Source organism: Magnolia sinica, chromosome 5 (assembly GCF_029962835.1).
Source record: "Magnolia sinica isolate HGM2019 chromosome 5, MsV1, whole genome shotgun sequence".
Classification (NCBI taxonomy): domain Eukaryota; kingdom Viridiplantae; phylum Streptophyta; class Magnoliopsida; order Magnoliales; family Magnoliaceae; genus Magnolia; species Magnolia sinica.
Genome location: NC_080577.1, coordinates 11709771 through 11724164, shown reverse-complemented (window position 1 = coordinate 11724164; position 14394 = coordinate 11709771). Strand labels below are relative to the sequence as shown.

The 14394-nt window shown below is 38.1% G+C and overlaps 2 protein-coding genes across 2 annotated transcripts in view; both read left to right on the top strand.

Moving 5' to 3' along the window:
• LOC131245449 (uncharacterized) overlaps nt 1–14394 on the top strand; it is a 59878-nt gene that overhangs the window by 23809 nt on the left and 21675 nt on the right. The gene's annotated exons all lie outside the window — the stretch shown is intronic.
• On the top strand, nt 1944–3373 carry LOC131246936 (serine/threonine-protein kinase PEPKR2-like). The gene is made up of 3 exons (XM_058247399.1): nt 1944–2463; nt 2586–2882; nt 3300–3373. Exons 1-3 carry the CDS (start codon nt 1944–1946, stop codon nt 3371–3373), a joined length of 891 nt encoding a protein of 296 aa, XP_058103382.1.

Here is a 14394-nt window from a genome sequence, read left to right as displayed (position 1 = left end):
TCTCATCGGGACCTGGCCCTGCATTCAATCAATACCCCCCAAACAAATGTATCCTATCAACAAAAAATAAAAAAGAAAAGGGTTTTTGGCCGCAAAATTCCTGAAGAATTTTTATTTTTCCAAATATTGCCTCCACGAGGAGGTACATTTTGAGGGAAATTATGAAAATATTCTCGTTTTTTTTTTTTTTTTTCCTCTTTATAAGGCAGCGAAGGTATGCGTATGAAATCCAAACCATCGAACCCCACCATGATGGACATTCGTGGGAGATTTTTGTTCCCTGTTGAGGCCCATTATGTAAACGGCAGTTTTTCCTTCATCCAGTCTGAGTGACCTAATCTACAGGTTGAAGGGAAAATAAACATTACGGTGGGCCATAGGAATGGCGTGGATATAAAACACATACATCACGGTGGGCCCCACTCTCACGGATCCACCGAGTTCTAAGGTAGGATGGCTTAGGTTTTAGGAATAAAATCCACCATAAAATCCACATGAGATTTTATATGTAAATACGAAATTTCAGCGGACTAAAAAATTCAATGGGCCACACCAATGTGAACAATTTAGAATTGCTCCTCAAACCTAAAATTTCAGTCCCATTTTAGAGATGGACCCAAATGTGTGCAGATGCACGTGAAAATACTAAGGGTTTGGTCGGATTTTTCTCATCTATAAGATGGACGGTTCCGATTTTGGAGATGATCCATGATGATGGGCCATCACATGACGGAACGGACACTCGTCCGTTCGAACTGCCTCTGGCAGGAAGCACTGGAGAGAGAATAGGAAGGCTTTTCCTCTCATGGCTCGGGTCAAATGCTGTTTGACCGAGCATTTGGTCCAGTGCACAACGAGTGTGCACACTCTCGGTGCGCACACACTATTTGTGTGGCGTCCACAGTGATGTTTGGAGAGATCTACTCCGTCTATCTGGTTCTACGGCCACAAAGACCCAAGTACGTGGGATACTGGGTGTTACAATCTACCCCTGTTAAAGATAATTTCATCCATGAAATTCAATACTTCTACCATTAATGGTAACAAGGTAAATCTAATCAACAATCTAATCTACAGCCCCAAACACTCAAGTACGGTCAATTTCCCTATTTCTAAATGTTTACTATTTTTTCCTAGAAATATATATATATATATATATATATATATGCATGTACAAGTGTATAAGACTAACTACTGGAATCAGGGCTGTTACAATGCAGATCCAAGACTCAACTGGGCCCCCTCCTTAGGAAATAATAGGGATGGGAACGACCACAGTTGGAAACTTCGGGAGCTAAATATCAGCCTCATGAAAACTACGGTTGTAATGTTTAAATAGTGGCCGTTGTACTGAGTTACTCAGTAGGCTATTATCATAATGAGTAAACTCAGTTGGGTCCACCTTGAATGTCTGTGGTCTATCCACGCCGTCCATCCGTTTTTCCATCTAATTTAAGGGGTTGAGTCCAAATTTGAAACATATCCAAAGATCAAGTGGATCATACCACAGGAAACAGTGGGGACAATGATTTCCGCCGTTGAAACATTGCAAGGCCCCACGGTGATGTTTATTTGTCATCTAACCTGTTCATAAGATCATAAAGACATGGATGGACATAAAAATATATATATAAGCTTGATCCAAAACTTCTGTGGCCCCCAAGAATTTTTCAACGGCAGATGTTCAATTCAACAGTTACTTGTAGTGTGGTGCATTTGAGCATTTTATATGTTTCATTTTTGGGTTCAAGCCATAGAATTATCTGCTAAAATGGATGGACGGAGTGGATAAAAAAACATAAATCATGGTGGACGGCATAGAGTTTACTAAGTCGGCTAAGCGTAGTTAGCACGCAATCCGCTTCCCGCGCGTTAGAAACCGATAAAACACAAGGAAGAATCAAGATACATCGAGAAGACATTTTTCTCTGGAGATAATCGAGATGGTGAGTGAAAAAGGAGAGAAGGTTATTGAAAAGAGAGGATTGAAGGATGAGATGGGCAAGAAAAGGATGGAAGATGATTTTAGAGTTGGTCGGGTGATTGGAAAAGGAACCTCTGGTGTTGTCCGGGTTTGTCATGATAGAATCAGGAAGCGTTGCTTTGCCTGCAAATCAGTGGCGAAGATCGTAGCCTATCGCATCCATGAAGAAATAGAAATAATGCAGCACCTATCTGGTCATCCAGGTGTGGTGACACTACTAGCTGTCTACGAGGATGCCAATTATTTTCATCTAATCATGGAGATGTGCGATGGCAGTTCCTTGTTGGATGACCTCCATAATAGAAGATTCAAGTCAGAGAAAGAGATTGCCGCAGTGATAAAGGAGATTGTATCCTTGTTGAAGTATTGCCATGAATCGGGAGTCATCCACGGTGACATCAAGCCGGATAACATACTTCGAACTAGGTCAGGAAGGTTAAAGATTGCAGACTTTGGTTTCGCTCTGAGGACGTTGAAAGGTAACTTTGAAATCACCAAATACAATATACCCTCACTATAACAAACTTGAATGAGCATTGCATATTTTTTTTAGTTTAAAGGCAACTCAAATTAATGGAATTTTATTATTTTTCAACTACAGGTAAAGAATTATATCCAGCAGGTGGGACTCCTCATTTTATGGCCCCAGAGGTATTACAACGAAGGGTTACAGAGAAATCCGATATATGGGCTGTCGGTGTCGTCTTGCACAAGTTTTTGGTTCACCATGAACCGTTCGACGGGAAGTCTTGCCAAGACGTATTTGATGCGATCAGAACAGTAGAGATAGATTTCAATGATGAGAAGTGGATGTGCGTCTCGGATTCTGCAAAAGATCTGCTGAAGAAAATGCTAAACAAGGATGTTTCTCAACGATTAACTGCAGAAGAAGTTCTAAGTAAGTTTTTTATTTAATAATTGATGGATGATCTTTTATGATTGTCCAGCCTTGGGGCATAACTATTCTAATGATCTAAACTACTATGGGCACCCTTCCATGGATGAGTCGCCTTCTAAACTCACACTGAATACATGCATGATATTGACCATTGATTTGTTAATTGAATTTGGTCTACTGAAAAGAAAATTTGCAATGGTTTATGTCTTGAACTACACCAATCAATGGTCAGGATCTTTGGGAAATGCATAGCAGCCTCCAAAAGAGGGATGGTGCAAACCCATGTGACAAACATGCTTGTGAGCCTGAGTCATGCCTCATGCAAAGCTATTGATTCTTTTCTATTGAATTATAATTTCTATTCTTCTTTTTATATATCTTCATAATCTCGAAATTATCTGTTTATAATGTTTTCAGGTCATCCATGGTTACAAGAAGAGGAAAGCATAATTGACTCCTTAGCCCAGGAAATATTGGGCTTGTGTCTTTGAAGGCGTATACATGTTGAGGTCTCTTCTGAGAAGACTGGTAAATTTTAAATTTTAAATTTGAAGTTTTTAATTTTTGAATTAGAAGTTTTTAAACATTGATTGATTCAGGATTTCACATATCACACATAGCTTACATTTCTAAAAGTTTTAGTATGATACTGAATTGTTAACTTGATGATTATTGAGAATGATAGGAACCAAACCTATGAAATTTGCCCATCATGTTCAATGAGAAGAAGAAAAAAAAAAGAAACCCAGCTATAAAAACAGTTGTCATCGAAAAAAAACTACCTATTGAAGTTCCTTGAAAGGACTAAAATAGTGTGAAAGCCATCGATGAAAAAATCAAAAGCTATTGAAAAATCCAGCTAAAAAACAATTATCATCGAAAAGGGCTACCTATCGAAGTTTCTTGAAAGTACTAAAATAGTGAGAAAGTTATCGATGGAAAAATCAAAAGCTGGATGAATATTCAATGAGAAAAAAAGAAAAAAAAATACCCAGCTAAAAAACAGTTGTCATCGAAAAGGGTTGCCTATTGAAGTTCCTTAAAAGAAATAAAATAGTGTGAAATCCATAGATGGAAAAATCAAAAGCTGGATGAATGTTCAATGAGAAGAAAAGAAAAAAAGAAAATACCCAACTAAAAAACAGTTATCATCGAAAAGGGCTACCTATCGAAGTTCCTTAAAAGGACTAAAATAGTGTGAAAGCCATTGATGGAAAAATCAAAAGTTGGATGAGTAAAAGGTTGAACTGTAAGGCAAGTTTTAGTTTAGGTTTTGGTTATCCTAAATGTTCTTTAGATTATCAATGTTAACATGAAAGTAGAAATCTAAAACTTTCGGTTAGTTTAAGCTTCACTATGCACCCATGGAACTCAATGTTTAGGATTGTTCTAATTAGAAATTAATGCTTTGAATTTGATTAGGATATTTACCAAGTGTTAAAGTTTATGTATAAATTATGCTTTATATTAATATACCTTGGATTTCTAAAATCTGTAATGTTTTGAGAATTGCTCGAGTTTATAAAAATATGTTCATTTAGTTTCAAAATATTTTTCACATGTTTCAAACTATCAAATAACTAGAATTTAAGTTTCAAAAATCATTAACATTGGTATTATTTTATGTGTGGACCATCTAAATTTCGGCCCTCAATTTGGATGGTTTAATTCATATATAGTTCAACGTATCACCCTGTAGTAATAGTTATCACCCTGAATGATATAGCTGCAGAAAAGCGTTTATATCGCCTAAGTAACACTTAGGCAGTTTGATGTTTGGTACGAAGGTGCTAAAGTTATACAGGCAGGATATATTTACTCAAATTAAGCCAATCAAATTTCAGGACTTGTGTAAATAGGTCAATATTGGTTGAACAATCATAACCATTAATTTGCAGACATGCCGTTGGCCGTCCACTAAATGTCCACCAATAGCCCAACACCTAGTACTCTGGCCCGAGTACAACGGAAGCAGGCCAGGCCTAAAAGCTTAGTACAAGGAAAGTGAAGACCAAAGACTTGTGTATGGAATTCAATAGAAGAAAGTCTTGATTTATACATAACCTTTCCATGTGCAGTGTTTAAACGGTTCCACCATGGTTCGGTTACAGTGACTCTATATGTCCATGTACTGTAGTAGAAGTCATGAAGCCGACACGTTAGAGATAATTGGTGGGTCCAAAATACATCACCCACCATATCATATCCCTTTTTTTTAAACGAGTGACATTATTCGCTTCTGCAATGAAAAGCTTCGTCAATGCTGGTGAGACATCTCTTATCCATCAGTTGCACCAAATCATTTTTGAATGGGACTTTGAAACTTAGGTTAATAGAAAACTCAAGTAAGCCACAACAAATGAAACAGTGGGAATAAGAACACTCAACACTGAGATCTGTTAGAGCCCACTCTAAATCAAGCTGTAGGTAAGAATCAAATATCAGTCTGATCCAAAACATCATTGCACTTACGAAGGTTTAAGTGGTGTGCATATCCATCCTCACCATTTCCTATTTTGTGCCCTGGCTTACTCGAGTTTTGGATTGACCTAATTTTTTAGCTCAAATTCTCACATGATCTGCCACAAATGATGGACGGATTGGATGTCACATGCGCATCACGGTAGGCTGTGGGCCTGACAGGAGCTTTTTTTTCACACAATCCTAATGAGGGAGGAACACATGCTCATTTTGAGATAGCCCATTTTCCCAACAGTTTTTATTCAATAAGCAAATCAATTAGATACTTAGAAGTCCCATGATCGAAGGTTAGCCAATGAACGACTGAGGCCTAGTGGGATATTACATGGGTCAGGCCTGGAAATGCACAAGGAAAAGAGTAATCTGCAGGTTGGCATCATGTGATTGAGGTGGGCCACCTTTAATTGTTTGTTTGACTTGGAAAAGGGGGCCAGCGAGCGCTGCTATCATCACCATAAATTCATGATGATCATTGTCATCATCATGCATCCCACTTCAAATACAAAGATTGTTGTATCATTGATAAAATAGTCACGATTTTATTTTTCTCAACTCTGCTACCCTCATGAATTTGAGAGTAAATTACTAAACCCCCACCTTTGCCTCTTTTGAGACTCATGATGGAGCGTCTGTATCGTAGCCCACTGGGGCCCACTTGCTGAGTGGTCCAATCATAACTGGAGCTGACCATGTTTTGGACCCAAGCACACGGGCTACTGTAAGAAACTTACGCTCATGGATGATTGTGACCATCACTTCAAGTAGATGAATTTAGAACAACGAAAAATGAAAAGTATATTTTCAATGGTTCGCAATCAACTACAGTTGAAGTCAAAGGTCAGGATCATCACTGAAGTGTGATTATGGAACAGCAGTTTACTTGTGAGAGTAAAGAGAATACGGATGGTTCAAAACATTGGACCATCTCGGCATGTGGGCCCCAATAGGTAGACATACGTTGGGTCCTGAATAGGGGGAGAGCCAACAACCACGCAGATGATCCATGGCCCCAAAAAAAAAAAAATATAATAATAATAATAAATTCATGGTTGTACAATCATAGCTGTTAGGTCGTCATGAATTTCACATATTGAGTAAGAGGAGCTACATGATACTTAGGCTGCGTATGATGCTTGATGCACAGGCGCTCCCAACTTGTGCACGTGGCATATGTTAACTCAAGTTAAAGCAATCAAATTGTGGAATCCACCGTTGCTAACTCAGTGCAAAGATCATATTAGTTGAACAATCTTGGCCTCTGATTCATGGACACTTGATTGTGGAAACACGACCACCTATGGGATATTTTTCATTTTTAACCGCTCATTAAATGTCCACCAATTTGATAGACCCATAATTGGACGCGGATTACCTACCGAAACCACTAGTAGTGACTCAGACGGTGCTCTGTGGGCCCTACCATGATGTATGTGTTTTATCCACACCATTCATCCATTTTTCCAGCTCATTTTAGGGCATGAGCCAAAAAATGAGCCAGATCAAAATCTCAAGTTGGCCACACCATAAGAAAAGGTAGTGATTGAACACCCACCATTAAAAAAATTTTAGGGGCCAAAAAAATTAGGATCAAATTTATATTTGTGTTTTCCCTTCATCCAAGTGTTTTTAATCTAATCAATAGGTTGGATGGTAAAAAAAATATTACGGCCTACCGAGGAAGTTTTTAATAGTTGGTGCTCAAACACCAACTTTCTGTGGTGTGGTCCACCTTAGATTCGGATCTGCCTCATTTTTTTTTTCTAAGTCACTTGCTAAAATAATTATCCAAAATGGATAGACAGTGCATATATAAAATATATACATCATTGTGGAGTCCACATGGTACCATCCAATAGCAATAGCAATGTTGTTGCTAGCCATGCCACTATGCAATTTGCATCCTGAACAATTAAGAGGGTTTAATCTTCAGTTCATGATTGCCATAGAATTCAAGCAAGGTGGAAGAACTGGAGATGTTCCTCTAGAGATATTATCATCCTCATTTGGCAATCAAGCTAAAAGGAAAATCTTATAATATATTTATAGGATGATCTATGCTTTATGGTATTGGTTATTGGACTGTTATGGAACAACATATATATGGAGTGATTGCAGCTGAAATGAGGGCATTGAAATAGATGAGTGGCAAGATAAGGACTATTAAAATTAGAAATGAATGAATTCGATGAAATTTAGAGTAGTATTAGTAGATATAAAGATAGGAAAATATAAATAGATGGCTTGGATATGTGCAACAAAGACTAAAATTTACATTAATTAGAAAAGTAAGTACAACTCGAAGGCTCAAAAAAACAAAAGAGAAATGCTTAAAAATTTTAGAAGGTATCAAGAAAAGACTCAATGACCTGTAATTCATAAGTTGAAATTATAGGCTATTAGCTTGTATAATCTTATATGGCTATTACAAATATTTTTTATCTAATGTTAGCACAACCAAATTTTGTATACGCTTTTGGTCTCTCTAAAAATAGTTTGTATGATTTTTCACGAGAGTATTTTCCCATGCTCAATACAATACACAAATTACATTTATGTTTCCTTTCATGTATCAAAGAAACACCAATAGAATTTTCTTCTTTAAAAAATTGGGGGTTTGTCCTTTATAGAGTAGAATGGTATAAGAGTGTGCAAGAAAGAAAAAAAAAAAAGAAAAAAGAATAAATTCATGTAACCAGCCCTAATTAATTGAAATAAAGCTTAGGTCATCATGATTCAAAATGCATATAAGTTATAAATCACAACTTGGATAGTTTAATTTAAATTACTTCATTTTAATTATGCATTTTTTAATAAATTACTTCAATGTGTCATTTTTTATTGGCAATGTACTTATCGTTATTGCATTTTTTTTAAAAGGATGACTACCCTTTTGTTTGAGGGGGATTACTGTGTTTTCGAAGCATTCCTATCATTTGATAAATTCAAGTCCATTGGTCTATTTTGGGTTCACTCGGAGCTTTGGCAACCACCTTTGGGGGCGTGATGTATATGTAATATTTTTAACACAAGCACTCACACCCTACATGCACTCATGCCACAGTGGGTATCTGAACCCATGACCTGTGTTGAAACTCCTTGAGTCTACCACGGGGCATGAGTAAGGACCCCATCACAATAAAAGTATGTGGACCCAAGTTTTTCAAACCATCCATTTGCACACAACGGATGCTACAGCTAATTTAGTGAGAAAGGACAACACTTTTGAGCCATGGCTTGTGCTTTTAATAGCCCACCAGATCAACGGTTTCCCTCACCTTAGCCAATGGCCGCGTTCACAGAGGATATGCCAGGAATGGGCGAACAATCATCTCAACACACCTCTGACATTGCTAGCAAACCTCTCGTAGAAAAAGGAAAAAAAAACTATATATACTGTACGATTTTAAAAGGAGTGTTATTACGGTGCCGCCAATCTTTTAATACAAAGTACAATGGTTGGATAATCCTAACTGCTTACTCAATGGAAGGCAGATGAGTGGTTAGATAATATATATATATATATATATATATATATATATATATATATAACCCCTCATTCAACAGGCAAAAGGCCTCCAATCGACCATGGGGCTTACAGTATGAACGGTTCAGATCATGGAACAGCTCATTTAATTGACGTAAGAGTAACATGTGTAATGTAAAATTGGATACTCTTGAGGGATTGATCCATGAGACCTGATAAATCACTAAAATGGGGATCATCCTAGCCATCCAATCATGAATTTTGCACATTCAAGATAAGGTTAGTCATTTGGGATGTGCCTGCGTGAGGAAGCCTTGAAATTCCACATGCGTGTGGAATTATCAAACCTTGTCAGATGCATCATATTTACAAAGATGAAAACAACCCTGTTAAAAAGGTTGCCAGGATTCACATACAGCTTGCGCCAGACTGGCCTAAGGGTGGACCAGTTTGGCTGGTGAGTGGTGACCCCAAAACCGGCCAGCTGACACCTGGTTTGGCTGGTCCACTTGAGCTTTGGACCTGCCTCATTTTTGGGTTCACGACCTAAAATAAGATAGCAAAATGAATGGATGACGTGGATAAGATACATACATCACAGTAGGTCCACAGAGCTTACACCAAGTAGCTTACTGGTGTTGGGGTCACCAGCCAAACCGCGGTCCTTTATATGGGTCATCTTTCTGGTGGGGCCCATCTGAAACACCTCTTTGGTCTCCCACAAACATACCAGATTGGAACCTGTAGCCGCATGTGGAGGTACATGTGGAGATATTAGTGTAGACTTAGATAAGGGTGGCCAGGGGCCGGGTAGCCCACGTGAACTGATGAGCCCATCGGAGCCGGGTTTGGACCTGCTAGCTTTGCCCTTGGCCTGGGCTTGGACCTTGCATCTATGGCCAGATTAATTTTCTCCTAAAGCTTGGGCTTCAACTCATTTTAGCACCGCACAACCCAATTAGTGTAACACAAAGCACCGACCTCCCTACTATGTGCTATTGGAAATTTTCTGTAAGGCCCACCATGATGTATGTATTTTATCCATACTATTCATCTATTTTGCAAGCTTATATTAAAGCATGAGGCTAAAAATGAGGGAGATCTAAATCTCAGGTGGACCACAACATAGGAAAAAGTGGTAATTGAATTTCCACTGTTAAAAGCTTCCTAAGGACCACTGAAATATTTTTTTGCCATCCAACCTGTTAATTAGGCCACACCAACCTAGACAAACGGAAAGCACAAATATCAGCCAAAAAAAAATTGTAGCTCATAAGAAGTTTTTAATGGTGATCATTCAAACACCACTTTTTCCTATGGTATAGTTCACTTGAGATTTGGATGTCTTATTTATGGGATCATGTCCTGAATGAGTTGGAAAATTGGAGGTAAGGCCAACGGAGTTTTTACAGAAGCATACATACATTACTAGGTAGTGCTACGTGACACACTACCCAATCCGAGTCCAATCCTCATTTACGAAAATCGTGATTTAAAAAAATAATAATAATAAAAATACTTAAATCTTGAAAACATGAATGTTTATTTTTTTGTGCATGTGTGGCACAAACTGGGTCCCACACAGGGCCATTAAGTTTTTGGGCCTGGACATGAGCCGTCTATGCTCCGCCATGCTGGACTTGAGCCAGGGCCATACCTTGAGTCTTAAGTCTTGGGCTTAGCCCGGGCTTAGCCTGACTGCCCAAACCCCGACTGTTGCCGCCCCTAGGCTTAGCCAAAGTAATGACTTCCAAGATCTAGGAAGAAAAGGTAACGCTGCTGACGGCTAAACTTGGCCTAGGTCTATCAGATCCGGAGCGGTCATTTTTTAGACCCATGGATGAGTTACATTAGTTGGCCAAATCCTAACCACAGATTAGATGACTTTTCAGGAAATACAGTTACGTGGTTAGGAGAAAGTCTGACCAACAGCTGAGATTAAGCAGGAGTCCACTCGGGCGGCTTGGATAAGGATCGAATTGCCTCCTTGATATCCAACGTGGCAGAATTTGATTGGCTACATGTCAAAAAAAAAAAAATAGAAACACACGCAAATAACGTTTGAAAGTTATCTGAATCAGTACTCACCGCGCCATCAACTGACACAACCAAATCTCACCACATCGGTCTCCTGGGTGTCACTGGGCAATCCGCTTCCCTGGGGTATTCTTAGGCGTGTGATTGTTATGCATTGACGATCCAACATGATAGGGAATAAATAAACAACCTGGATCTAGACCCGGCCTCATCCAAGATGGTACGGCCCTTACCATGGGCCCACCTTGATCTGTATACTCTGTATCCACCTTGTCTATCCGTTTTTCCAGATCATTTTAGGGCACGATCCCAAAAATGAAGAAGATCCAATTACCAATTAGACCATACTCTAGGAAACGGTGGTGATTGACCATTAATGGGCCACATCCCTGAGAACCAATGTGCAGCCCACATTGGTCTTCACACAAATATCACCGACCCCTAAGATTTTCTATATGTCAGAATTTTTCACCTTCACGGTTTCATAATCACATGACTTGTAGCTTGTGAAGAAGTCTTTGCGTGGAATCACATGAAAAGAAGCTCCCGAGTCAATCACCCAGTCGGTGTCCTAACTGGTAGCCGTGAGACATACATCATGATTTACTGAAAGAATAACTACAACGTCGCCATCTGAAGCGACCGCAGTGGAATCTGATTCATCTTTCTTCTCCTTTCCTTTTCTTTTTTTGTCGTTCTTATTCTTACGACATTTATACTTATAGTGGCCCTTCTTACCACAATTCTAGCATTCAACATCCTTCCGGTACTTGACTTGCTTCTTGATTTATTTCCGACCTTCTCACTCTTTTTGTTCTTTCCTCTTCCCCGTTCTTGTGTCACAAACTCCTGAAATTTACCCATTGTCTCCTTATTGAACAGACAGCTAGTAAACTATTCTATGGATATCTTTGTCTGGCGCGAAGTTACTTAGAGACACCACTAATGTCTCCCAACTGTCAGGCAACGAACTAAGCAATAGCAAAGCCTGCAATTCATCATCCAAGACCATCTTCATAGCGGAGAGCTGGTTGACTATATTGCTGACCCCATTCATGTGCTCAGCCACAAAACCACCATCTTTGAACTTGAGATTCACAAGTCGTCGTATTAAGAAAATCTTATTACCGGCTGTCTTCATCTCATACAGCCTTTCTAATTTCAGCCATAGGCTAGCGGCTGAGGTCTCCGTAGACACATGGTGGAACACAGAATCATTCAACTATTGTCTAATAAACCCCACCGCCTTCCAGTCCAACTTCTTTCAATCATCATCAGACATATCCTTAGATTTTGCTGATATGCCTAAAATTGGAGAATATAAGTCCTTGCAATAAAGATATGCCTAAAATTGGAGAATATAAGTCCTTGCAATAAAGCAAGTCCTCTATCTTAGCCTTTCAAATGGTCCAGTTAGAACCATTGAGGTTGATCATCCTTGATGAGTCACCTTCTATAATTCATAACTGATCCCACTCCGTTCAATGAACTTAGCTCTGATACCAAATTACTCCGATTTTTCAACCCGCTGTTCCATCTCTCCTCTGAACTGAGGAGGAAAAATCCCCATCACCTATATCATTCAAAAACCTCTCTATCTTGGTACCTTTAAAGTAAATATATCTCTTTTTTCTTTTTTTAGTGTAAAACCAAATGCATCACTCGAGTTGATTTATGCAACCAAAAGGAGACCTTTCAATTTAAATATTGACATTTTCATTGCTTCAATGATGGTTTCAGCCCCTTTGGATGCTAACGCTATGAGAATTGATTGCTAAGCATGTTATGACCCAAATGGTGTAAAGAGCCTAGCCTGACACATTCCATTAATCTAAGTTTTTGGTGTATTGATATCAAAGCAACATCGCATCCTATGAAACACCAAAGGGGTGCTATGTGGAAAGGGCAACCTGGACCAAAGTGAAAGTCGTCATGGCTTAGAAAAGGCTACCTGAACAAAGTAAACTATCAAGTAGAAAGGGCAACCTAGATAATCAAAGTGTCGCCTCCATGCCCTGAAAGGGTCACCTAGAAACGGAGTCAAATTGAGTATCGCCACACAGTGGGCTACCGCGAATATCGATTGCAGAGCATTGGTGGAATATTACAATCCCAACAGTTTAAAGAGCCTAGCTTTATGTGCTCTTGACCTGTTGGATGGGTTCTTAACAATGCAACTATTGAATAGCCTTCTCGAGACCTCAATTTCGTTTGCTTAGAGCTCAATTAATGCGATGTTGCAATCGAGACTTCTGCTTTTATTAGAGTTTTTTGCCATGGTAAAAACCTTAGTTGTTTTGACTAAAGGATAATTTCTCCTTTTATAAAATATCGAAACTGGTATACGGCTCATGCGCCATATTATTTAATGATGCAAAATTTATATGTCATTTGAATGCTTATAAAATTTTTAAGTTGTAAACACTTTACGCTTAAAAAAGAGTTTCGGATGTAAACTTTACATGCCATTTTGTTTGTCTTTTAAATGGTAATTTATTTACCGGTAAAAAAAGAAGAAGAAGAAGTATTTAGCTAACTTATAAAATATTTATAATATATAAAGTAGGTATTCATACTACATATATTTTGAGATGGTAAATCCCACTAAAATCGATAAATCTTATAAAAGGGACTTGATCTTTATTATTATTTTTTTTAAGCCTTAGGAGAGCATCAAAGCATACATGCACTAGATGGATTGAATGTCCCATCTATCATGGTGGACCTCAAATGCAATATGAAAGTTTTGATGGTGGCATTCAGCCTTCCCTCTCGTATGGTATATTTCTTGATCAATCAAGTTGTTTTCTAAGTTGTATGTGAGTATAAAGGCAAGCCCATGATGGATAGATTGGATGTAGCACATACATTATGGTGACCCCACACGTCATGTGTATATCAACCATTGTGTTCTATTATGTATAATATCTTTTTAGTGGTAAAGATTATTATTATTTTTGAAAAAAAATTAAATTATAGGTTTTTGTCAGGTTTTATATTATTGGTAAATTACAATTGTTAAGCCTTTTTATAGGCAAATGCAAGTATCCAACAACACCCGCATTTTGATAACCAATAACCTTTACAACTTTAAAATTTTACAAGCATCTAAATAACCCTCAGCTGAGTTATTTAAAAAAATGTAAAAGCATGTATTTTTCAGAAAATGGTCTTAAACATAAGTGGTTTTATGAAAAAGGATTTCAAAGATTCTCTTAGGGCCTGTTTGGATATATGAAAATTATGAGAAAAGAAATAATGATTCTTGAGAAACCTTATTTCTAATAAACTGTGGGAGAAAAATAATATTTGTTTTCTAACAAGTTTTTCATAGAAATTTAAAATCTATTTTCAAGTTTGTTGTTTGGCAAAACAAAAACTTTTCTTGAAAAGATTTTAGGTAGTCACTAGTATGTGCTAGATTGACGCGTGTAGCACATGTGGTGCATGTGAGATGCTTAAAGATGAATAATGACACAAGACATACATCAACACATTTGACAAGTAGGC

Coding starts and splice junctions, on each gene's coding strand:
- LOC131246936 (XM_058247399.1), top strand. CDS start 1,944: ATGGTGAGTGAAAAAGGAGAGAAGGTTATTGAAAAGAGAGGATTGAAG. Junction 2,464..2,585: donor CGCTCTGAGGACGTTGAAAG/GTAACTTTGAAA, acceptor TTTCAACTACAG/GTAAAGAATTATATCCAGCA. Junction 2,883..3,299: donor AACTGCAGAAGAAGTTCTAA/GTAAGTTTTTTA, acceptor TAATGTTTTCAG/GTCATCCATGGTTACAAGAA.